Source organism: Schistocerca americana, chromosome 5 (genome assembly GCF_021461395.2).
Source record: "Schistocerca americana isolate TAMUIC-IGC-003095 chromosome 5, iqSchAmer2.1, whole genome shotgun sequence".
NCBI classification, from domain to species: domain Eukaryota; kingdom Metazoa; phylum Arthropoda; class Insecta; order Orthoptera; family Acrididae; genus Schistocerca; species Schistocerca americana.
In genome coordinates this window covers 530,881,765-530,909,357 of record NC_060123.1, presented here as the reverse complement: position 1 = coordinate 530,909,357, position 27,593 = coordinate 530,881,765, and the positions used below count along the sequence as shown (strand labels likewise).

General features: G+C 37.6%; 2 protein-coding genes across 2 annotated transcripts in view; one reads left to right on the top strand and one right to left on the bottom strand.

Annotated features, from left to right (window-relative positions):
• Positions 1-15,488, top strand: part of LOC124616774 (zinc finger protein 714-like) — a 306,681-nt gene extending 291,193 nt beyond the window's left edge. The window contains exon 10 of the mRNA XM_047145166.1: positions 15,365-15,488. Within this exon, the coding sequence (XP_047001122.1) occupies positions 15,365-15,424 (60 nt within the window). The 3' untranslated portion in view covers positions 15,425-15,488. The remainder of the gene's footprint in view (positions 1-15,364) is intronic.
• On the bottom strand, positions 398-16,960 carry LOC124616776. Its single transcript, XM_047145170.1, has 3 exons — positions 16,771-16,960; positions 16,534-16,672; positions 398-558 (listed from the first exon to the last, which is right to left on the bottom strand). Exons 1-3 carry the CDS (start codon positions 16,929-16,931, stop codon positions 445-447), a joined length of 414 nt encoding a protein of 137 aa, XP_047001126.1. The 5' UTR covers positions 16,932-16,960; the 3' UTR covers positions 398-444.
• Between the last annotated feature and the right edge of the window lie 10,633 nt (positions 16,961-27,593).

The following is a 27,593-nucleotide window of genomic DNA, read 5'->3' as shown; positions in this document are numbered from 1 at the left end:
TGAAATGTTACATCACATATTATTTTTATGCTGAAATTATTTAAGTATGGTACAAGGATGAACAAAAATATACACTAGTAAACCAAAATTCATTGAAAACTTTAAATATGTATTACAAAGAAAGATGATGTGTAGAAAGGCAAAATACTGACTTTTGACACAATGAATATATTAAGTTATGGAGGCCTTCAGCAAAAACAAATGTAAATGAATCGGATATCTCCAGAAGTCTCAGCCAGATTTGCTAGTGATATTTATCTTTTTTCCAGATAACTGTTAGAAATTGAAAGAAATTAAATAAAAATACACACTGGATATTTGTCAGTGTAAGCATTTATTTAATAATAGCACATGAAAAAACATTTATGTTGTAAAGATTACATACTTTATTCTCCTGTCTTATAAACATTTAGTTGATTTCTGGATGACATATTTGACACAGCATTATGTTACAAATGAGTAAAACTGTATGCTGTCAATACTGATGTTTTGATTTTCCAGTTTATAGAGTTTTTTACTATGAGAACGTTTCTGTATGACAACAGGGTTTTCCCAGACCTGTAATTGGAAAACAAGACTGGTTATTTTATTTATTACATTCTTCATTGTTTGAGTTAAATGAACAGCAGATATACCTCTCCTATGTGTTACTACATATTTCTCAAGTACATTCACCAGATATTTTGCACTATTGGACTATACCCTTACAAATATGAAGTAAAGACCACAAAATCAGAATTTCCTTTCCATGATAATTTCAGTATTATATCATTCATTAACCCATGTGTGAAGTGCGTTGGAAATTAAAGCAAATTATGGACTGACAGTATGCAGTAAAGTGTATGTCACTGGAAGCTGATGATGTTTAACACTTTAGCTGATGACTGGACCCTTTTTGATTTTTCTTGATACTTACAGAATTTAAAGGTTAGTGCTCATTTTCCTAAAAGAGTGCAATAAGAGTCAAAAAGTAGCCTTTGAAAATTGAGATTTCTGAATGCTGTTAATTATGAAGCATTCTGAGCTTATTAACACAATTACCAGTAGCTGACTGCATAATGTAGAAGTGTAGTAATTTTAAAATCATGAAAATATGGGTATTCACAGTAAACCAAAATTTGGTACAAAAATGTGAAACATTAAATAAAATTCTTTCTTATTTCTAGAGAGTTCTAGAGACTAAACAGTATTTTTTAAATTTGTATTTTAATTTTTGTTTCACAATAATGCATTTTGTATGCCTATAAAAAATTAATTGACAATGTAATGTTAGTTGATAGTTAAGAAATATACTCACCAAGTGATGGCAGGAGAACACACACACAAAGAGGTTTAACTTTTACAAGCTTTTAGAGCAAGTGGCTCCTTCTTCTGGGAGAAGAGTTGAAGGGAAAAGAAGAGAGGTGAAGGAAAAAGATTGGAGAGGTCTAGGGAAAGGGCTACAGTTCAGAAAGTCACACAGAATCTTTAATAAAGAAGACCTCCAGTTTTTATTGCATATTATGCCTGATTTGTCTCAAATCTTTTTTCTGTACTATGCCAGATGGCACTGCAATCGGTAAAATTAGAACAGCTTCATTTTTGATAGGAACTCTTTACTTTCATTGCATGTAATGGGCCACATAAAAAATAAATCCTCAAAAATGAACTTTTATGTAACATCATGTTTTAAAATGGGCATTTCAATGGCTATTGCTTTACCCGATGTGCGCAATATAGAGGTTGTTAAACTTTGAACTTGTAGAGGCCTTGGAGGTCTCATGTTTTTACTGTATGAACCTCCTTCAGCACACTATATTATGTGATGAGCACATTAAGAAAAGTGCATTGCAATAATACCTGCAGTGTTGCAAGCAACTGTGATGAACGTCTGCAGGTTTCTTTAGGAAAGAAAGCACACACACATATTGATATAAGCAACCACATCTCATGCACACATACTGCTGGTGGTAGCAGTCATGCGTGCATGAGGTGTGCTTGCTTGTGTGAATGTGTGTGTGTTTCCTTTGCTGAAGAAGGCCTTGGGCAAAAGCTATAATATGTAACAGTCTTTTTGGCATGACTGTCTTGAATTCAGTATATCATCTTTATAGTGAGCAGCAATCTACTCTTTCCTAATACTTTCCAATGTGGAATTTCTATTATTCAACATATCATCTGATGTTAATGATTCACTTTTGTGAACCTGACGATGTTCAGTCAGTTGAAGCAGGTTGTGTAAATAGAGAATTTTGTCAGCAGCTCAAGGTGTAACATTACATATTTCAAATACATGAAACGCTTAATACACTAATTGAAGCTCCTATAGTAAAAACCGATTGATGTTTGTAACACCACACAGTGTGCAAATCCTCCTAGTACAGTCTTAAAGTTAGTTTCTGAGTCAGTGCATACAATTAAAATAGTGGGTTCTTTCTAAAAAAAGATGGAAGAACAGAGAAAGTGAAAAAATGTAGAAACTGAAGAAGGCAAAAGGAGGTACAGGAAGCTGAATAACGAATTAAGAAGAGAAACTGAAGAAGCAAGGGAAAAATGGATGAAACAAGAATGCAATGAAATAGAGTAAATGGAAAAAGAGGAAAAGTATGAAATGATATATAGACTGGCTAGTGAGATAGTTTTTGAACATTTAAGGAAGAGGAATAACATGGAAATAGAAAGATCGGATGGTACTCTAGCAGAAGAACCACAGGAGGTTTTGAACACGTGGCAAGAATATATTGAATTTCTCTATAAGGAGGATGAAATACAAAGAGAAATTAAGATTGAAGAGCAGCAATATGTGCCGGAAGATGGAAAGGGATTCACCATCTTGAAAGCAGAAGTAGAAAAGGCGCTGAAGGAGATGAAGAATAGGAAGGCATATGGAATTGATGATTTACCAGCAGAACTGTTGAAGAGTCTGGGAAACAAGGCAAGAAAAGAAATAATCTACCTCTGAATGAGATATATGACAAAGGGGAACGGCCTGAGGACTTCTTTGCAACAGTTTTGATACCAATAGAGAAAAAGATAAACACTAAAAAATGTGAAGAGCATCGGACCATCAGTCTAATTTCTCATGCAGCTAAAGTGTTGCTGAGAGTGTTGAATAGAAGGCTATATGGCAAGCTGGATAGAGGGATTGCAGAGGATCAGAGGAAAAGAAACAAGAGATGCTATTGGCCTTTTAAAAACTATTGGGGAAAATTATGGAAAAATGTAGAGAAATCTTTGCTGGTTTTATAGATTTAGAAATGGCTTTTGACAGGGTTCAGTGGAACAAGCTGATGGATATTTTGAAGAGGAAAAGATTGGATTGGAAAGAGAGACAACTGATACAAAATCTATATTGACACCAGAACGTAAGGATAAGGACTGGAAATGAAATGTAAGAAGGAAGCAGCATTGGACGAGGTGTTAGACAAGGTTGTTGCCTTTCCCCACTATTGTTTAATGCATACCTTGAAGTGATTATTGTTAAAGGCATAGATGGGAAAAGAGGATTATGTATTGGTGGAAAGAAAATAGAATTATAAAGATTTGCTGATAACATGGTATTAGTGGCAGAAAGTGAGTGGACAGTGAATAACAAGCTGAAAGATCTGAAAGAAGCTTGTGTGGAATATGGGATGCAAATAAACACAGCAAAAACAAAAGAGTATGGTCATCAGTACAAGACACAGAATATCCAATATTAAAATAGGGCAAGCTAATGTTAACCAAGTAAGTGCATTTAAATATCTTGGAACAAAATAACTTAAGATCTGAGATGTCATCAGGAGGTGAAAACTCGAATTGCCATAGTGAAGGAGGCATTCAACAGAAAGAGGAGACTGTTATGTGGCAAATTAGATAAAGGTCTAAGGAAAAGGCTTGGCAAATGTTTTGTCTAGAGTGTGGTACTATATTGGGCAGAAACATGGACACTGAGATGAGAGAATGAAGAAAATGTTAGAAGCATTTGAGATTGTAATGTGAGGGAGAATGAAGAGGATAAGCTGGATGGAAAGAGTAAGTAATGAAAGAGTATTCGAAAGGGTTGGTGAGAGAAGATGTCTGTTGAAGGTTATAAGAGAAAGGAAAAAGAACTGACTGAGACATTCATTGAGAAGGGAGTGCTCGCTAGCAGATGTTTTGGAAGGACTGGTTTGTGGGAGCAGACTGAGAGGAAGAAGGAGATACAAGATAAATGTAAATGTCTTGTGACTAGGGCCTCCTGTCGGGTAGACTGTTCGCCAGGTGCAAGTCTTTCGATTTGGTGCCACTTTGGCGACTTGCGCATCAATGGGGATGAAATGATGATGATTAGGACAACACAACACCCAGTCCCTGAGCAGATAAAATCTCCGACCCAGCCAGGAATCGAACCCGGGTCCTTAGGATTGACATTCCGTCGCGCTGACCACTCAGCTACTGGGAGCGGACAGATACAAGATGATAGATGACATAAAGGGAAGAGGAAATTGTGCAGATCTGAAGAGGATGGCAGAAGACTGAACAGCCTGGAGAACTACCATGTGAACACCTGTCTTTTGTCAGAAAACTAATAATGATCTAAAAAAAAAATAAAGTTAAAGTTAACGTAATTTCATTGATTATTGTGTTGTGTAGTAGAGTAATGAAGACAAGTTTCAAAAGTTACTTAGCCTTTAGCATAAAAACATAATATGTAATAAAAAGTGATGGTTCCAGTTAAAGTGAAGTTCACCCTGTTTTCAGCAGTTGCTGTGCTGTCTAGGATGAAATTAATATGTTACCTTGTAACTGCCTTTGTGGCAAAAACTTTGATCGTAGGATATATATTTCTGGGTGTATTATTCTGCAGATGTTTCAGTTATCATAGCTGTATTAAAAATACTCAGGATAAAGTTCATTAGTGTAGTTAATTTATATATGTTGCTAATACTGAAAACAAGAAACAGTAAACAAAACAAAAAATATTCATAGAGCATTGGCTGTGCGTTTGGACCTGTGGAAATGCAGAGAATTTAAATCTCTTGGAAGTTAATTGAAAATTAGAAGAGATTACAGCCATTAGGTCACAATTGACCATGGTAGCAGCACAATTGTGTGTACACTATAGAAGCACAAGGAGTAAAGGTAGCAATAGTGTACACTCCAGTACTAGTAAGAGTCAAACATTGTGACATGCTATATATTTTCACTGAGTGAAGTGCTCATTTAGAAGAAGAATAGAAACAGACTGTACAATATTTCTCACATTAGCTATAGAGTATACTTTGTTTGCAGCAGTCCCTAAAGCTACCTGCCCTGAAAATGTTGCTATTGTCCAAATTGATGACTGTGGGTTCATTGTCAGTTGCTTTATTCACAGATGATAATGCTCACTGTTCGTGTTTATCTGTGCGGACTGATTTATATTTTCAGTTACCTCACAGTAACATTCCAACAGTAGTCATCACACACCTTTTTGGGATAATTCTCAGCTTTACAGGTATTCCGTCACAAAATCCAAAGCTAATATCAGAGCTACAAATGCAAACAGACCATGTGGGCTAGTCTTTTGTGTTTTTTACATAAGGTCGAGGTCCCAGATTCAGTTCCTCCTGCTGACCATACTGATTTCCATCGTGCTTCCCCCTCCTGGTGGAGTGGCTTAGTCTTGTGGAATCAACTGGAAAGCTACTGGGATATAAAAGCAAGAAATTGGCATGCAAGTCACTGAAGCAGCATTCAGTCAAAAGGCTTGCACCAGGCAATCTGGCACACACTGTTGTTGGAGAGCGAAGTGCTTTAAATATTATGACAATAGATCTTATTGTTTGCAAGATTCCAGACCTGTTCTATAGGATGTAGGTCATGATGGCAGTAGATAGGGAACCATTCTGTCGCATAATTTTGTCAGTGGAATAAAGAGGAGGTGGTTTTTGCTCCTTAATTAATGAAAAGTTTGACTTTCCTTGTCTCTACATATATTTGTTTTCTCTCCATTTCTTCATGACAGTTCAAAGTTTTGTTTTTATATTCATAGAGGAGAAATTACTGCTCGACATCATGTCGCTCCGTCTGTAATTTGACACCACTGACTTACCTTTTGCATGTCAACATGTGCTTGCACCTTACGTTGGCTTCTTTGTTGGCACTATCTCACTTTTCTTGTTCTCATTGTCAGTAAAATTAATGATATTAACCACAAATTGTCATGACTTTTCACAGAGGTATTTTCTGTGTTCACTTTTCACACTCACACTACAAGGTAACAACATGCACTGCGTTGATTTTGAATGTAAATGTACCTGTCAACACATGACCACAATAGTTCCTGCTACAGCTGATTTACCACCTTGCCTTGTTGAGCAATAATTGAACAATTTGGAGAATTAATGATAAAAAGGGCTATTTGTGAGCAAAGTGAGGTCTTATTTATATCCCTATTTTTATATTGTTTCCTTAACAAATTTATGCTAGCCTCCAACCCCACCCTTATCTAACTTAGCTGTTGCTCTTATCTAATTGCATCAGTATCATCACTACATTAAACAGTTACTGACCCCTTTCTCTCTCTCTCTCTCTCTCTCTCTCTCTCTCTCTCTCTCTCTCTCTCTCTCTTATTTATTTAGTTATTTATTTATTTTATTTGTTTGTTTATTTTTTAAATGACTCTGTAGCTGTCAACAAATGAAAAAATTCACAACAGCAAGCAGTTGTGGGGCCATTTAAAAAATTTCCAGTAACAGAGGCCCCATGTTGAAAAAAAATTATATCTTACTGTCCTTGATCAAAAAGAAAAAGTTTAAAAAAATGGAGAGGAGAATAGAACACAAACAAGATAAAAAATAGATGCAATACAAATTATAGAGAAATGGAATGAAACAAAATGGATTAATAGTATGCTTTCAGGCATATAACCAAGTTATTGATTCCATTTCATGAACAATATTTCAATGAATGACTCAGTCGTCTTCTTTAGGTGCTGCAAAATGAGCAATTGGAGAGTCCAAGTAGTGACTACACAAATTGTGCATAAAAATCAGCAACCCAGTTGAATTCTAGAAAGTATGCCACTAATCAGTCATGCCAAGGAAACCTGAAAGGCCAAGCAAAGCAGGCATTTGTGACCATTTTTGTAACAAAATGTTACAGCATGTGTACCTGGCGAGCTACTGATGAACAGAAAAGAGAGAAGTGTTTGGGTGATAGAGAAGTATGAACTGATCTTCAGGAACAAAAACAAGCTATAACAGGATATGTGATACAACTCCTTAAATTTGGAGGTGTGTTTGTTGAAGTGAACAACAAGATTTTGCTGTAATTTTCTGGAATATGTTCTACAAATATAAGTGCAGATAATTTCTTGCTGACTTATAGAGCATTGCATGTAGTGCTTCATTATTGACATTTTTGTATAGAAGCTTTCAGAGATTATCTCGTACCATGATTTTCCTGAAATCGACTTTGATTAAATAGCTGCTGACAGCATTTAGGACCAGTAAGTAGCAGTTATTATACCTATTTTTCAGAAGGGTAATTAAGTGCTTTGTGAGGGCTATGGAGGAATAGCATTACTGTTCCATTGCATTAAGATTTGTGAAAAGATAATTTTACAGAAAAGTAGAAACAAGATAGACCCACAATTAAGAGAACAACAACAACAACGATTTCATCCTGGAAGAGCAGCTATTGATGCCATATGACAACTAGACAGATAGTAGAAAATAAATCAGAACCTGGAAAAGACATTGCAGTTGCATTTATAGATGTACAAAAGGCTTATGACTGTTAGAAGGGAAGAGAGATGGCGATGTCTGAATAGAAGGGAACTGTCAAAAAGAGTTCAGCTCACAATCAGAAACATATAACAAATGCCTGAATTATGTTATAACAGATACTAAAAAATCAGAACAATTTAGAACAGATAGAGTGATTTGACAAGGAAGCGTGCTCCATCAGTGATCTTCAGTACAGGGTTTATCAAAAAGCACTTTACAGCTTTGAAAATTCATAAAAACTTATTCATACGACTTACAGGCTTAGTCTTGGTGTCATCTTTAAGGAAAATAGATCAAGTTTTGACACTTTGGTAAGTCATCCAGGATGTACTTAATGTCAACTATCCACATAAGTGAATAGGCCAAGGTGCACCAATTGCATGGTTTCCATGTTCACTAGATGTGACACTTCTTGACTTTTTCTTTCAGGGAATCATAAATGGTACCTTGTTTGTTCACCTTGTACCAGCTTCTCAGTCATATCTCAAAGTTAGAATCTACTTTGCAATTAAACAAGTGACTCCTGACATGCTGCAGCGAGTTTGTCAAGAAATTAGCTTCACATGGAATTTTGCCACATAACTAGAAGCAGATGTCTTTTGCAAAGTGTGAGATCATAAAATTTTTAAGAAATTTTACAAATTTTGCTGAAAATGCAAAACTATTAACCTTTAAGCAAAACTGCAAGACAATCAAGGAAATTCTAAGCAGTCACATCATTTGGAGTTAATGACAGACATTCGATTCACGTTATGGCAATGAAATCTGAATATCAATGACAACCGATTCTATCCTACTTTTATATATATCGATATCTTATCTCATATTGGGTATTGCAAACTTAATTTCTTGTGCAAGGATGTAAGATGTTCAACAATGCCTGCTGCAGTCTATGATTGGCAGTATATTGCATGTTTATTAACATGATAGTGACAGTTTTTGCTCAAGAAAAAGAATTTTAATCTGAAGGATTTTACAAGTTTAACAAAACTAGAAAGATATTTATGTGTAAATACTGCAATGTGTGAATTGAGTGACAGGGAGAGGACATGAGTCTAAAACATATTAATTACAGTTCTTTCCATGAGTAGACAAGGATAAGGTATTAACAACAACAGGTAAGTTACTCTGACAGACATCAGTATAGTGGTAAAACGAGTGAAAACCGATGAAGAAGAATTCATTTTATCAACAACTCAAGCTTTCATCAAGGCTAGTTGTCCACTGCAAAGTGTTGATTATACAAAACTCAGAGAGTGGATGAACAAATATGTACATGGTTTCTGTAATATTACATATTTTTGGAGGAGAAGAGTTATGAGTTTAACTTGGTGCTGGTGTGAAACTTCCTGGCAGATTAAAACTGTGTGCCTGACCGAGACTCGAACTCGGGACTGGTGCTGGTGTAATTACAGGACTATGGAGAAGCAATTTTGCTATTGTTACTAAAAATAGACATGCATGGTATTATGTAACAAAACGTAGCTTCATACTTGCCTAGAATTAACCATCTCACCCCAAAAACTGTTCTTACTTTTGTAGCATGTATGAAAGATCGGCTTTGTGAATCAGCTATATTCGGACTTTTCTGTGCTATAAACGATATTTAGGCTTGGGTAATGCATGCTGGATCCTCATTCATTTCAAAGGCAAAGAAATTAGTAATTTAATTCCTTAAATGGTGTTAAATAGTACTCTAATATAAGGTCTATTAACATTTTTAAGGGTCTGGAGACTTGCCCTCATATGGAAGACTGCAGGAAGGTTCTGTACCTCAAATCATCAAGAGCAATAGAAAAAAACTAAAAGAAGCTGTGAAAGATGAAAGTGTTTTAATACTTTTGAGGTGAAATGATGGACAGAAAAGGGCAGCGTGTGTTCATGGTTCTGCTAAAAGTACCTAGCTGTTTATGGGGGGAGTTGAAGTTACTGCAAATGCAAATGCTACAGAATGTTCACAAGCAATTATGAGTGTAATTCAGAAACTTGAAATAAATGTTGATTCTATACAGATACATCATTAAAAAAAGGCATGGTAAGAATGGAGTCAGCTGATGGTTGAAGACATAGATAAATTGAAACGCATCTTCATAACCCACAGCCTTGTAGGAATTTGAGGTTGTAAAGCCACTTTTGTTTGTTGGGACACTATCCACATCTCCTGCAATTGCATAAATGATCTTATTAAAGAATGGAAACACCCAAGTTGTAATATCAACAATATTAGGAAAAGACTGTTACACATTATAACTTTTGGCCAAAGCCAACCTCAGCGAAGAAAACACACACACACACACACATTCACACAGGCAAGCACACCTCATGCTCACTGGACCATTACCACCACCAGCTCTAATAGTAATGTGGGTGAATATGAATAGCAATTTGGAGTGATGTGGGAAAGGCGGAGTGATAGCGGGATACAGGTAGGGAAAGAGAAGAGTGCAGTCTGGTAGGGTGTACAGGGACTAAATATGATACCTGTGGTGAGGGGTTTGGATTGGGAGTGGCACAGGTATGGATTAGGATGTTGTGGAGGTTGGTTGGGCAATGGAACACCACTTCTACTTTTTGAAAGAAGGAAATGATATTGGGTAGGAAGTCTCTCATTTCAGGGTGTGGTAATAGATAATCAAAGCACTGATGAAGGAGGTGGTACAGTTTTTACAGTCTGAGGTGGTATTGGGTGACAAAGGGGGCACTCTTTTGTAGCTGGCTCTTGGTAGTGGTGGGAGGACTGGGGATGTGTGAGGAAATCACACATTTGCAGCTAGTTCTGAGGGATAGTGCCTGTCTGTGAAAGCCTTGTTGCCCTCACACCTGACCTCTCAATGCTGTGCCTGTTCATCTTCTCAGACCACCAACCAGTCCCTGCGCACCCCACCAAACAGTGCTCTCCTCTATCCCCCACCTGTGCCCTGCTATCCTTCCCCTTGCCCCACCCCCTCCAGATTGCTGTCATCTGATGGTCATATTCCGTTTGGGACTGCCAGTGGTATCTGTCGTGTGCATGAGGTGTGGTTACTTGTGTGAATTTGTTTGTGTTTTCTTTGCTGAAGAAGGCTTTGGCCAAAAGCTGCAATGTGTTACAGACTTTTTGTTGTTCCTGTCTGCAGCTCAGCAGTCATCTGCATGGTGAGTAGCAATGTATTCTGTTCCTAATATTGTTGATCTTATTAAAGCCAATACGTTTATTTGAATTTGAAAGAAAAATAAAGGTAATAATTATGATGTGAAGTTGATCACCATGTGGCACAACATGCAGCTGCTTGATTTCAATGGCTGGTTCACAACCCATGGCATCTGGATTGTCCTGTACACCACCAGCTTTTAAGAACTGTGCAGATGGGAATTATCCTTACAACACATTCTCTGCTATCAAAATCATCCCAGCCTCAACCTACAGTAACCTACCAACCTACCATCCCCAAACCTTCCACCCAACAGTTTCTGTCTCCTTAGTCCCATCATCTCCTCCAAACTCATGTCCCTTCACCCTGTAGTGCATTGCTCACTGCCATTTCATCCACAAACCTTTCCCCTCTCTCCTCCTCACCTTTTCCATCCCACCCATTCTACTCCCCCCCCCCCCCCCCCCCCAATCCCCCTCTGCCCTGCCCTCCCCCGCAGCCTCCAAATACTGCGTCTGGCAGCCTTGCCTTGGCAGCAAAATTGAGGATCGTAGAAATGTTTTAAGTAGAGTACTAGATAATTAATGAAAAGGAAAGGCAAATATGACCTATGTTCAAACATCTGATTCTTATTGTTATCTTTCATATTTGAGTTAGGTTTCTTAGAAAATATAAACACGCTTACTGATTTACATGGGGTGACATGTGTGAGGGTACAAAATTTTTACTGATTTAAATTTGGGATTTTTCCTCTAACCATTAGAAGTGTGAAGTGCTCTGTATCCTTATCAATTATAATGAAGCAAACATGCTTGTAATTAACATTGTTATAAAGGTTATACAGTTGAAATACTACGCAAGAGTGTTGTTTTTTTAGATGCAGGAAATTTTGTGCCCGTTCAAATATTTGTTTCGTGTTGTATTATTTTTTTTCCCGGTGTTCCTTGTGTGGCATGTGACTCTTGGAGTTTGGCAGCAGTCACCCTTACATCATAGCAAATACCAAAGGGAACCTTTGGAATATAAAATGACAAGACATTGTCATCAATGTGGAACAAGAAAATAAAGAATAACATCTCTGTTGAAAATAAGTATCCATTCAAAACAGACACCTGTAGTTGGAATCATAATAAATGTTCGTGATTGTATGGACTTGTTGACATTCATTTCACCATTAGGGACTGGAGATTGATTATTAAGTAATACACTAATAAGAAACACTTATCAAGAATTTTTATGGTTTTATTGTAGCAAGATTCTCTCCCATCTCCAACCACCACTCACACAAGGTGCAACTGACACAACAGTGTCACATGCCGTACACTGAACACTGGCATCAGCAAAGCTGGGTTCGCATGTTGCAGCCAGCTGGCTGGACACTGGCTCTCATGTCATGGGTCACATGACCTTCTCCGTAAGCAGTGGGAAGCATGGTTTTACACTGTGCTGAGAAAGCACATATGTATGTGTGAATTAAAGTGTTAATGAGAGCTGAGCATCTTTGGGCCATCACCAGCCTGCAAACCTGCATCAATCCTCTACCATCTGCCTTCTTGAACTGTAGCCACCCCTCCACCCTCAGGATTGGCTGCAGTTGGCGTTACAGGGGTGGTGGAACCATCTTCAGTGGGCAGGAGACAGTTCATCATTCATACAGCATGATGCATGGCCCACAACCTGCAGTGTCAACACAGTGTGGTGTGTAACAGAGCCATTGATTATTTTTGGTGTGTGTGACAGATGTGGGATCTAGGTGGGAATGTCACTCTAAATTAAAGATTATTTTGGTTAGGCCAGAGTACCAGACTGATATCTCTAAATTTCAGAGTAACTGCAGAGAGCAGTTCTTGGAGTGTAATCTGCTTGGGCATACAGCACTGTGCACAGAGATGGACTTGTTGGGAGACGATGCAGAGAGTCTACATGGTTAATGATAAGATGGAAAGTGTAATTTTTTGGTAATTTTCAGTCTATGAGTTGTTATGTGGTTTTACTGTCTTTATTGCATATGGAGGGAGGATAAAGGTTTTGCAATGGCATAAGCAGGAATAACTTTTATTGACTGAGAAAGTAGCACAGCTGTCAGTGGATAATACTGAGCTGTGAGGGCAAGTTAGATTTAAGGATAAGCAAATAACATTGCTCCAAGAGCCAGACCATGAGGTGCATCCAGCTGCCACCAGGGTAATCATTTCCTTTTCAGAAAGTTTGTCTAAGGGTGTGGTAACATTCATGAAGGACCTGATGATGTCGACAGGTATAGGTTTTTGGTCTGGCAGTCAAGTGTTATGGGTGGCTAAATTACATCTAGTGGGAGAGGCAAAAACTTTTGTAAGATGTACAGAGGTGCTGAGGAATGCAGATATGTTGGAGCATTTGTGGCATGGTCTTCTGCAGATGAGCAAGAAACAGAATGGTACAAGTTTCTTTTGGGAGCAGTTGAGTGCTGTTACAAAGAGGCATGGAGAAGCATTAGAGGGCTCTGAGGATAGGATAATGAAGGTTATTGTGTATACATATGAACTGATGGGGATGGTAAAGGAAACCCAGTAAAGAGTGCTCAACACTTTCCTAAAAGGCTTAGCACTTGGTATGTCAAGAACAGTACTCACCAGTGGTTCAAAGGATCTCCATTCAACTGTTAGGTTAGCAATGGAATGTAAAGAGATTGATATGTCAACAAATGTATGTGATGGGTGTGGCATATTTTCCAGAAATGTAAGATGTTACAGATGTGGATGGATATATCATGTACAGAGGCAGTGCTGCCAGCCTCATTGGGACAAAGGTAACATGTATGAGCAGCAGAATTATGCTAATGGCAATAGGGGTGGACAAGAAGGAAATGAGCAGCTGTTACAAGCAAGAGGGAACCCAAAATCCACTGAAAGGTGTTCCACATGTGTGCAGAGGTGAAATGTGGAATAATAGATGTTGGATGCGGCAAGAAGCTTAAGTATTTGTTGGACTCAGGGAAACATGTTCATAAGCCAGTAGGGACCTAGTGAATCCAAGGTGATGGAATGCACCACTCTCTAGGCTGTGCGGGGTTGGAGATAATGATGTAAGAGCATTGCAGTCAATGGGGATTGATTTTCCAGCTGAAGGAGTTCAGTTTAAGCAATCTGTGGAAATAGTGTCACTTGTAAGCGAGAGTTACAGTACGATTCTGAAGTTGGACTTTTTGTATCAGCATCATGCCAAAGTTGACCTGTGGCAAAGTGTGGTGGAACTTATCATGAAAACATTCCAGGTAGGGTATGTCAGTATAGAGCTGTCATTAGGTATGTCTATTGTATTGGTTCAAATGGCTCTAAGCACTATAAGACTTAACATCGGAAGTCATCAGTCCCATAGACTTAGAACTACTTAAACCTAACTAACCTAAGGGCATCACATCCATGCCCGAGGCAGAATTCAAACCTGCGACCGCAGCAGCTGTGTGGTTCCAGACTGAAGTGCCTAGATCCACTCAGCCACAGCAGCCAGTCTCTACTGTATTGGGCTATCCAATTAAGCTATGTACAAAAACACTAGTGCTTGATTTACATGATTGTGTTCCAGGTGGCAGCGGATCATTGCTTTGGAAAATTGTGAAGCCAGGCTTAACCTGTCAATATGTTATGTGTAAGAGGACTGTTGACAGGGCATGATGTGTGGGTACAGAAAGTTTTATAGTTGAGAGGAGTACTGTATGTTACAAGAGAGAGATGCCAGGAAGATAGTACCCCTGAATCGATAATTTTGGGGCCAAGGAGCTGAAGTTTGCACATTCTGGAGGAGAATGATTGGTGCACAGAGGGTGTAAAGCAGGGGCAGACACAACCCACCACTAAGACTGTATTATGTAAAAAGTTGGAGCATTAGAAGGGAGTACAGGGTGTGTGAACAGAGGAGCTCTGTTGGAGTTTGAAGACTTGAGTTTTCCTTGCAGTTTCTCACCAGTGTTATCCATTACACAGCATTGAACTGTGAAAGGTAATGAAGCACCAGTGTACTGGAAACCGTACTGGATAACTCAATCCTTGCAAGTGATTATAGAGGAGTTTATCAATGTGTCTTTGGCTGATGGTATAATAGAAGAGAGCAGTAGAAAATAGGAGCAGGTGTTGTGGCTGTGCTTAAGAAGTGTACTGATGATTTTAAGAAGAACAGATTCAGCTTTGATTACTGTCATTTTAGTACAAGGGGCATTCAATAAGTAATGCAATTTTTTTTTTTTGAAAGCTGATTAGTTTCACTCAGGATTCCAATACCCCTCTACACGCTGCATTGGGAGGTGGTAACTTCTGCCATGAATGTCACAGTGGTTTACAGATTATAAATGTAGATGAAGAATTAAAGGATTCCTATTGGGTTACTTTTAGTCTACTGAAGAGTATCTTCACAAGACTCTTAAAATTACTGAATTAGGTTATAATTACTATTAGCACTATAAGATTATATTACTTCATAATTTAGGTCATTCTATTTTACTGCATTGAAATAAAGAATACATTTTTTTCTGTTCCCACTTTACAGAGACTTCTCACTGAGGGATTCATTGAATATGGCCATGTGGGATTAGCCGAGCAGTCTTAAGGCGCTGCAGCCATGGACTGTGCAGCTGGTCCCGGCGGAGGTTCGAGTCCTCCCTCGGGCATGGGTGTGTGTGTTTGTCCTTAGGATAATTTAGGTTACAGTAGTGTGTAAGCTTAGTGACTGATGACCTTAGCAGTTAAGTCCCATAAGATTTCACACACATTTGAACATTTTTGAACATTGAATATGATTTACAAGATGAAACATAAAATTTTATTTAAAAGCTGTAAAAAACAAACACATTGTCTGTTGAATAAATATTAAATGGTGATGGGGACAAGTTAAAAGATAATCTTTCTGTATAAGATGACATTGTGAAATACTATAAAGAACAATAAGGAGAAAATGCCAAGATAGTGTCTTGGTTTCATAATAAAAGTAGCCAGTTTTCCTATGACCTGTACGGTCATGAACAGTATTTGGCTTTAAATGTTTGAAATATTAGAGAAACATTTTGCATTTCTAAAAGAATGAATGTTCTAAATGTTTATGTGTACACAAAAAGAAAAATTATAAATGGAGAAGAAAGTATGGAAATGATGTATTTTTAGTGCCATATGTTGTTATTACATACCAAGCACACTAAATTTAACAATTTAAAAAGCAAGTTCAAGCAGTTTAAAAATTAGTTAAAGCAGTTGAAAAACTATTGGCAAAAAAATCTATAAAATGGCATTAGATGTCACCAAACTCAAAAAAACTATCCTGAGTCAGCTCACTGTTGTATGCATGGTGTGTTCCAGGTCATTAATATGCTGTCAAACTGATAGCAATGCAACTGATGACTGAACTGAAATATTTTAACAGCATGAGAGAGAATTCTTTCAGCCCCAAGAAATTTTAGTTGAAATAAGATAGAAATTGGATGGTAAATAACTGACTTGATGGAACCAGTATGTCCATTTTTGTATACTTTCTGTATCTTTTTGAGAAAAGAGATTGTAGTTCTGTGATCATTAGTTCATTTTTGTGTCTCATTTTGCCATTTCAATGATAGTGTTCTTATACTTGGGATTTTGATATACTGGTAATTAACCAATGAAATATGCACAACATGTTGTTATTAAAAACGAAACCATTTATATTATGGTAAATGGCTTGCTAAATACCATCTTAGTGTGTTGAATCCATCTCTCTTCAAGAATATTTCCCTGTGCTGAGGCAATATCATGTGCATTCTTTAGAAAACTGTAGGCCTTCTTGATGTTACCTTTAATGTAGTTGTAATAAGCCATCAAGTGCAAGAATCTGAAAACACACAGATTTTCTCAGAGAAAGTAATGTACCTCATTATGTTAATATTTAGCTTATTGATATACATGTACACATAATCAAACCCTACTTACCGTGGTTGTGTGACTTTCATGGCACCTACAACCTCGTGCAATGCATGGATAAGATCTTTGATCAACTGACACTTCTCAAGTACAGGTGCGAGTGGATTTTGTGTGTGAGAACTTATAAGTAATCCCTCAAGTAAATTAAGAGAAGTGTTAATATTTCCCATCGAGATTTCTGGTAGCACTATGTTGTGTGGTACAGCGTACTTTTCCCATAGAGTAGAACTTTCCCAGTCCCTTATGCGTATACACCTAAATGTTATGAAAGAAAAAATGAGCACAATAAGTAAATTGGATTAAGTTTATTATTATTATTATTATTATTATTATTACAGTTATTCATTGTGCATAATTATCAGCCACTTAAGCTAACCTCCTTCCTTTATTATATCTGGTACTCAGCTTTATGATGGATGGCTGTATGGGTAAGGTCAAGTGACGAATAAAACAACTCAGCCTGATAGTGAAAATGAGAATTTATGTTTTCAAACACCTTTTATTTTTAATATAATCTTCTTTAACATTAATACACTTTGTCCAGTGGCATTCCAGTGACATTATTTCTTCTTTCTAGTGTTCCTGTGAATGTGCTGCAAGATACTCATCTGCAGCTGTGACTGCTACTTAGTTGGAGAAAAATGCTGGTCAGCAGAAAGACTAGTCTCTCTCCCAAAAAATTTCAATAGTCACTTTATGTATAATAATGCATCAGACGAAACAGTGCATAGTAGTTTTTGTGTTCAAGATACTCTCTATGTAGTCTTACACACTTACAGTTAACATTGATCTTGGTAAATAAATGTTTGGATTGATAGCATCTCACCTGTACCAGGTTTAGGTTTTGAATATATATTAAATACGTAACAATTCCTACCATTGTATGTATGCCCAGAGACATCAATGGAATTAAAACTCTAAACATAAAATTTACCATACTTGTTACAAAATGCAGTTCTCAGTTTTTCTTCATAAGTAACTTTAGGAGCTTGCAACTCCTTAGATTTATGTTCAATTCATAAATGTATCCTACAGACATGTAATGTAGCCTTATTAATAATTATCTTCTGGAGTTATTTTTAAAACCGCCATTTCATACATAATATTGTACTCTGAAAGGTTAGGAAAATTTATGGCATATGTATCAGATGACTGCTTACCATGCATAAACTACACACTTTTGAACTGAATTCCTTGCCTCCAGCACCCGGAGGAGCATCTCAGGCATCACCTGAATAAGTTATCCAGCTTTCTGACATCGCACAGCCAGACTGGGGCACCATTATCCAACCTCCATACTACCCACAGTATTCCTCCTCATGAACACCTTCTAGCATGCAGACCCTGCAGTAGCGAACCTTTTCAACTTGACACATCCCCTAAAACTCCCTTCCAACACTCCATTAAACCCAGAGCTTAAACAATCCCAAGCCACTGCTGTTAATCTTTCCACAAAAAACCTCAGTCCCACAGAAATTCCAGTCCTATGTCAAGGCCTCAACTACAAAACTGTACCCAAATTTAACCATGCTGGATTTGTCAAAGACCTACTCTCTTTCTCCCTATCCCCATAATGCATATAATGCAAACACTTCATTGCCACCAATCCCTCTAACAAAAGCCAACCTAATCCATTCACTGAACCCTGCCTCTCCCAATTCATACCACCATTCATACCAGCCTATTCAGTCCGTTTTAGTTTTATTTCTAGACCATGCCCTCTTATACAAATTATAGATTCCGGTATATCTCCTGAAGAAGGCTGAACTATTTGGGCTGAAACTTAGGTAAAGGTTGGTTTCATTACCGCAATCGAGACTGATAGTTTCTTATATATTAGATTATCACGATTGCCGACTGCTGCAATGTTGAAAGTACAAAGCTCCTGACCTATCGTCCTACCTGCAGACAAAGGTTCCACCACTGTCATTATGAATTGCAGTGACTACCTGGTGGAAGGCCTCTGCCTATTGTCTGACTCCTCCACCTTGTAACGTTCTCCTTGGGTCATTAACACTTGACTTAAATTTCGTTAGCGTGGGATTCATTGATGACTGAAAAATAAATTTCAAGCTTCACAAAATTTATTGACAACTGAACTACACACTCCACACATAAAAAAAAACACTGACTGACTGACTTTCTTGCAGCATCACTGCATCACTTTATATAGAATTTAAAAAATGAATTTCAAAATAACCCATTATTAATTTTGTACAATTTTGATGTTATAATTAAAATTTAAAATATGTAAAGAAACTGATGTTACAGCTGAATAAGGTATAAAATACAATATTGAATGACATAATTTTTTGTAGTAATATCTGTAGGTTTCCATAAGAAAATCAATCTGAACTTTAATTACAATGATGTCTCTTATTTTAGTTATGTAATTAATTACAGTTTGAATTTGGTTACTAACATTCAACGGCAGTACAGAACTCATGCTTTATCTGATTAAATACATAAAATGCACAAGTAAGGCCTCAAATTCTGGAAATTGAAAAGTTGTGTGATGTAAACAATTGGAGGGTTAGTTAGAAATGTAATTACAAAGAATATTAATTACCAAGGAGCACATAAAAATAGATAAAAAATGAAAATACATCACTTGTAATAACTATTAACCTGTTTCTCGAGATAATGAGGTTTTCTGTGTTAACTCATTAATCAAGTGCAATTATGGTAAATAGAGGCATTAGTTATTTATGCCAACATTTCCACAACCTGTTAACATTTGTTGCCATATATTTATTACTTCAATTTCTCAATTAGATATTTGATTTAGCATTTGTACATAATTTTGTTAATGACAACTATCTATTGACAATTACGACAATATGCGTCCTTCCAGAATATTCTGTATGTTTTCACAAAAATATTTGGTGTTTTAGCAAACTGGATAGGTCAATACCTATAAAGATACACATACAAGGCCTTAGGAAGCACAGTATCGTCCGATAACTACCCGGATGCATATAAAAAAGGTGGTGTCAGTCACTTCATTATAATCTTGGGGAAGGCTGTATCATTATAACATATACACTCTGCCAGAATGATCCCATCACAGATGTCCAACATAACTTCTAATCTGTGCTTAAAGCTTCAGTCCCTTTGAACCTTTTCCTTGAATTCATTTCCCTCCTAACCCCTTTGGCACCCCATACACCCAGCTTCTACATGCTCCCCAAAATCTTCACAAACCCAGCAATCCTGGACTCTCCATTTTTTTGTAGCTCGTTATTGTGCTCCCACTGAAAGAGTTCCAGCCTTCATTAGCGAACACCTTCTTGTGCTCCCACTGAAAGAATTTCAGCCTTCATTGATCAACACCTCCAACCAACTGCCTGAAATCTAGTCTCCCATGTCAAAGATACCAACCAATTCCTTCAAAGACTCTCCACCATCCCAACTCCTTCATCTCCTAGATCCCTACTCATCACTCTTGATGCGATTTCCCTATATACCAGTATCCCTCATGCTCATTCTCTTGCCGTCATTGAATACTACTACTCCTGACATCCTTCAGACCTCAAATCCATTACCTCATTACTCATACATCTTACTAACTTGATCATAACACACAACTACTTCTCCTTTGAAGGGAAGGTATATGAACAAATCCCTTGCAAAGCCATGGGCACCCACATGGCACACTCTTGTGCCAATCTGTTCATGTGCCATCTAGAGGAAACCTTCCTAGCCTCTCAAAACCCCAACCCTTGGTCTTGATCAAGTCCACTAATGATATATTCATGATCTGTACTCAGAGCCAAGGCACACTATCCTCATTCCTTCACAAAATCAACACCTCCTCTTCCATCTGCTTTATATGGTGCTCCTTGACCCAGTGTACCAGCTTCCTGGATGCTGACCACTTCCTCTCTGATAGCTCCATCCACACATCTGCCCATATCAAACCCACCAAGCATTAAGAGCACCTACATTAAAAAATCGAATTTTTATCATCACATAACATGCCTTATACAGTTGAAGATTGTGACATAAGTGAATTGTCAATTTTAAGACTAACATGGAGGTTAATCAGTCAGTCTAAGGTGACAATATGTACGTATTACTTTACATGATTATCATTTATTTTTAACTCTATGGTTATAAAATATATGGTGTTACTACTGCTATCTCTTAAACACCAAAAATTCTCTCTCAAACAGCATGGCCATCCAGGGATGGCATATTTGCAATTACAAGAACTCCCTTGCCCAGTATGCTGAAGGTCTCACAAAGACCTTTACTGACAGGCACTATCCCACAGACCTAGTCCACAAAAAACTTTCCCTTGCCATTTCTCCACACACCCCAAGATTTCCCATCACCCCCAACAACAGGCTACAGAGGAGCACTGCTTTCATCAGCTACGAAAAACCCATACTGGAAAAACTGAACCACATCCTTCACCATGGCTTTGATTACCTATAACTTTGTCCTGAAATGAGGAGCATCTTACCCAAGATCCTTCCCACCCCTACTAAAGCAGTATTCCATCACCCACCCAACCTCCTCAACCTCAATTCCTATGCCACTTCCAATCATAACCCCTTATGACGGGTAACATACACTCATGGAAGCCTCAAGTGTGAGACCTGCCAATATATTTGCTCAGCATTTCCTATTACAGTCCTGTTACAGGCTTATCATATCCCCTAAGAGGTATGGTCATCTGAGGAAGTATCTATGTCATTTATCAGCTCTGCTGCAATCATTGGACAGATTTTTATATTGGTATGAATACCAATCAGCTATCCACAAGCATGAATGGCCACTACCAAAATGTGGCCAAGAGCAAAGAGGATCACCCTGTGGCACAAAATGCAGCTGAACATTACATGGTTGAATTCAGTGGCTGCCTCACAATCTGTGCCATCTGGATCCTCCCTTTCACCACCAGCTTTTCTGAAGTGTGCAGATGGGGTTATCCTTACAACACATTCTCTGTTCCCAAAATCATCCTATCCTCAACCTGTGTTAACCTACTGTCTGCACATCATACACCCAACAGTTTCCACCATGTTTGTCCTATCACCTCCTCCCAATTCCTGTTCACTCACCCTCATTGTGCACTGCTCTCTGCCAATACACCCTCTGATCTGTTCCCCTTCTCTGTTGCTCTCCTTCTCTGCTCTCCGAATGTGTTATTCAATTGTGTCACCTGCTTTGTCACTTGGCAAAAACATGGTGCAGGGCTTATAATATGCTTATTTCTATATTTGACTCCTGGACAGACAATGACATCTCATTCTCATATTCTGTTGAAGTTTTGATATTCTCATAAAAGGTTCGGACATTCTCAAATGAGGCCATGTCACTCTGCTCACAGTGTGTTCATGTCATCTACCTTAACAAAGTATCAATGATAGCTGTGACAGTTCAAGGGATAACATTCCAATGACTTAATAATGCATCAGGTGTTACATACATCTCATTCAATACAAATATTATGAGCCTGTGATGCGTGATTGTTAGGCTGGATTTATTTTTACATTTACAGTCACTGGCCTATCTTCAACCATACGCTTCAGAATATAAGCACACTGCTTTGACCTATTCCAGTTGAACTCTTCAAACAAAATAACCTCATGCAACCTATAATTTTAGTCTTAAAATCCAAATTCCAAATAGAATGGCTTAAACACAGATTGCTTCCAGGTAATCATTTTCTCAATCATTATTCACTTTCTCATATTTGTATCACCTTACAGATGTAAAGGCAGTTTCTTTACCCTTGTCTTTCCTCTTTGATTTACGCACTTGCACATCAAAGACTCCACTAGTAGTACCATAGCCCATAATAACCTTTGCCTAAATTCATCCACACTCATGTTAGCATCTTTTTTGAGCTATGAATGCAACACAGATTCATAGTAGAATTGTCATAGTCAATTGCATCTTAAGGAAAGTTTGAAATGTAACATTCAAAGTGATAGTTATCTCTTTCAGCTTTACGTGTAGTTGTCATGCCCTTGGATCTTTTTTCAACTTCTTCTCTGACTATAGTCTATTTAAAACTCAGAACTGCTACATCACATTTCTACAAAATAACTTGAGAGAATCTTGTTGTGTTAACAGCCTGTATATTCTCTTCATTAATGCATACATTAATCAGATTACATTAATACCATCTTGTCTTAATGTCCAGATTCAGGAATGAAAGAAAAAAAGTTCATTTAACATTTACATAACTAGGTTCCATAGTTCATATATCTTTGCTTTGGAAGACTGAACATCTCTAAGGCAAGCTGACAATCCTTGGAATGTTTATTTTGTCCATAAGAAGGCACAAGAATTCACATCACTTCTCTGCAGTGGTATGCATCACTCCAAGTTCACTGGGAAACTACTAAATTGCAAAGAGACAAAATACCAGGCTTGTGCTTCCCTCTAGGAGGCACAATGCCAAAGATAGAATATTAGTAAGCTATGTTTCAGCTGAGATCATATGATGTCAGAGTAAGAAACAAAAATGAGTGGGGAAGAGAAATGCAAAGTCAAATTAATAGTTCAATTAAAGACTGAAAAAGAGATGGTAAAAATCAAAGCTGGAGTGAGGATGAACTAGGAGCTAATCTACATTAACCCCTACCCTAAGCTCCTCTCTCCCTTTGCTGTCACCCATAGCCTTTTCAGTTTTTGTTTGTACTTCCTTGAACTTTCACTCTTTTCTCTCAGAGGACAGAAATAATACTTGCAAAACCTCGTAAAAGTATCTATTGAGAGTTATGGAATCTCACAACTTGAAGGTACATAGTGGTCAGCCATTTTGTGTCTTGGGAATTTTATAGTTTTGTTAGTTATTTATTACTCCAGATGGGACTATATGTAAAGTGATTAGAAAATTTTACTTTTTGTCAACAGTAAATGCAATTGCCTAAAAATGGTGAGCAAGTCCTGCTTCCATATTTTGGAATATTTTAGCAGCATTATCTATTGTCATGACTGAAAGACTGACCAGAAGTCTAGATCAATTTTTCTGTTTCACTATGTTCAACTTTCCTAGACAATGTATCATTTGCAAATTTTGAGGGGAGAGATGTAAACTGTATTATGGGTTCTGGTTGTACTTTCAAAATGATTAATATTGGTGTTGGCAGCGCTGCCTTTAAAACTGTCAAAAACTTCTGCGTACCACTAAATTGTGGATATTTCATTGATTAAAAATCTACTGTAGATGTAGTAGGCAGTTAAAAGTTTAGTTTTAGTGCAACTGCCTAAATGTTAGCATATGTTCATTTACAGTAATTAGGTGTCAAATACTAACAACAGTCAAAGCTCTAAGGGCAGCAAAGCTCTAAGGGCAGCAAAGCTAAGTACTTACTGTAGTATTGCTGTAAAATCTCATGAAGAGTAATAATAAGGCTTCAAAGGAAGTAACTCAATAAAATTCCATTAAATGATGAAATGGTTTGTTCGTAATGAAAAACAAGCTTCCGTTAACTAGTCTCCAGTATGGTATGGTGTATATGGTATAAAATGATAAAGTTTTAGTGTTAGCATTACCAATATTGTATGTAAATAAAATATTAATTTATTTATTATGAAAAGTTACAGTTTGTGATATGAATTGTTAAAAATATTCATCTTACATAATTTACCACTGGAAAACTCCTCATTTTACAAAGCAATTTAGTTAAAATATTTGTTTGTTCTGTGGTGACCTTGAGATAAGAAATGAAATTCTTTGTATGAATATTTTTGGACTGCAATTTATTATAACATAAATTGTAAAATGGCCTAAATCGCATATTCTGTATCCTGCTACTATTGTGTGTGTGTGTGTGTGTCAAGTGTAATATCGGTGTGCATGTGTACTTAAATCAACTGCCAACTGTATCAGCACAGGCTGGCCAGTAGAGGCCACCTGTAAGAAGAACATGGCAAGGTGTCCACTGTGCTGACATGCCTATTTACATGCAGAGCAGTGGTAACTCACCCTCACTATGTACTTTTAGTTTGTACTGCTCACATAAGTTTTTCTATGTATCCCTTATGTTGCACCTTCTACAGGATTCGTTTGTCTTGTTACATGTGTAGTCATGAGAAGTTTATTTTTGTTATTGCTCAGAGGTTTATGAATGAAACCTTATTTGTGTTCCTTGGACTGGTTTTGTGTGTTACTTGGTTACTACAGTATGCATTTTCAGGATGTTATATAAGTTATTGTGGCTAGCAGTAATAATAGTAGTAGCACTAGCAGCAGCAGCAGTAGCAGCAGCAGCAGCAGCAGCAGCAGTAGTAGTAGTCATAGTTTTATACATCTGTACATCTCTTCGACAAGGATATTGAACATGTCTTGGTATTACAATTTAAGAAGAACAAAAATAAAATATTCAAGTAATAGACACTTACATACTTACAGTCTAGTTTGACCAGGAGCGGACAAGTAGTCAGCCATGGTATTATAGGAAGAACCATCTCAAAATTTGCCTGAAGTGATTTAGGGAAACCACAAAAAACCTAAATAAGAATGTCTGGGTGAAGATTGGGGCCTCCACTCTCCAGAATACAAGGCTACTCTGTTTGCAACAGAGCTGCCTGACTCAATTATCCATAACATATAATACTGTTCTATGAATAACAATGAAAACAATAAATTTTTGATAAAATAATTTAATTAAATAGATAAAAAAATCAGCTCACCAAGAGGCAGCAGAAACACACACAAAACAGGATTCTAATTAGGCAAGCTTTCAGAACCAGTGGCTGCTTCTTAAGGCAGAATGGTTGAAGAGGAAAGAAGAGAGGTGAAGGAAAAGGACTAGAGAGGTCTAGGGAAAGGGGTACATTTTGGTACAGTCACCCAGAACTGCAGGTCAGGGGAGACTTACCACAAGGGGTGAGAAGGAAAGACTGATTGTTGGGAAATGCATTGGACTAAATTTGAAAACCTGTGATCTTAAATTTGGAAGAGAGGGTAGTATTCAAGACAAAGATCTGGATTCGTCCTCCAGACACCAGTTTCTCAGAACTCTGCAGATGGGAACTAGCACCACAACGTGTCCTTGGTACCTGCCACCCACTTGGCCCTAATTTATGTTAATTTCTTCTGTCTCGGCACACAGTAACTACTCTTTTCTTTACTCTGTTTTAGTTTTTACATCTTTCATTGTCTTACCCATCTATTTTTCACTACTCCCTCCCACCTCTGTTATGTACAATGCACTTAGCTTTTCACTCTTATTAACTCATGAATGATGTTTAAGCAGTAATCTCTGTCTTGCATATTACTGTGTCTTCTACCTTTAAGTTCTCAGGTTTTCAAATCTCATCTGATGCAGTCTCCAACAATCAATCTTTTCTTCTCATCCTATGCAGTAAGTCTCCCCTGACCCGTGGTTCTGGACGACTGTCCCAAAATATGCCCCTTTGCCCCTACATCCTTTCTAGTACTAATTTCTGTGCATGCAGACAGGTCCATTTTTATTTGCATATAACAATTCCATTGTTATTTACGAATTTGTGCATAACAATTTATGGTTCATTACACTACATGGCCTTCTGATTGGCTTTTGCAGATATATTCACAAATTTGACAGCTATTTTCTTTCCCACCCTCCAATTATCTTGATTATCTGTAATTCTTTCACTTCTTTCACTTTTTGTGTGCTTGTTTTCCAGCACACCTCTCTGCTTTATTTTCCAAGCTATGTACATTACATTTTCTCCTATGACTTTCACTTTCTATTTATCTATTTTCAATTTTTTTCTGCTTTCTTGACTTTCTAATCAATTTTTCTTTCCTTTTCTCTTTTCCAGTCATTTATTCATATCATATAGATTGTCCACTTATTACCTCGTACTAACCATTGTCTGGTCTCACATTTTTGTATGAATTTTTCTGATTTTTGCGAGTTTTTTCCCTGCTTTTCTTCCATTTTTCTGTCTTTCCACCCTCTGCGTGTTTTTTTTTCATTATTATTAATTTTTTGTCACTCTCCAAACTGTCCTCTCTTGCCATGATAAATCCCATCTCATATCACATCCATTCTTTTTGAAAATATACTTTTGCACTATCAAAACTAAGGTTCCACATTCTGTTTCTTGAAACCTGCATGTCCCTTGGAATTACTCCGAAAGTCCTAACACTGAAAGTCCCTGTTTCTGGATGCAGTCCTACCGTATACCAGGCTCTTTTACAGTTTCAAGTATACCAATCACTTGCTCTTACCTGGATAATCTGTGACATATATGCCTCATAGCCAATTTCCGCTCCACAAGACTTCTCTCCTCCTAAAAAATCCTGCAGTTATCTGCCCCTCATGTTTCCTTGGATGGTATCATCTGCCAAGCCAACCTCAGACTGCAACAACTTGCCAGTTGTCACCTCAAACAGATATCCCACCTTCTCCAAAACTACCTGAACAGTGGTGTTTCCATTCCTGTCCCTCTGTAGCTCCCTAAACAGCCACACCATCAACCACCACTCCTCTCCTACAAACCAATTAGACAAGCATCCCACAGCCTTCACCACTGCCTCCCAGACTAAGAATAACCCATAATCACAAGAACCAGTCACAACAACAGTACAGTGTCCTTAGCCTCTCATCTAAAGCACTCTCCCCTTCTTAATTATGTATAGTATCTAAGGGTCTCACTTTCATCTCACCCTAAACCTGCATTTGATCAAGTTGCTTTGGTGAAGGACTTCTTTCCCTCACATGTAATGTCAATTGGAAATATCACTTTGCAACCCAATCCCAGAACCTCTCCAACAGAAAACCTGACATTGAACTCTGGCTTGAACAGTTCAGACCATCATCCCGAACAGCTCAGACCACTATGCCAACTTGATCCACCACCACCACTACCTCAAAATC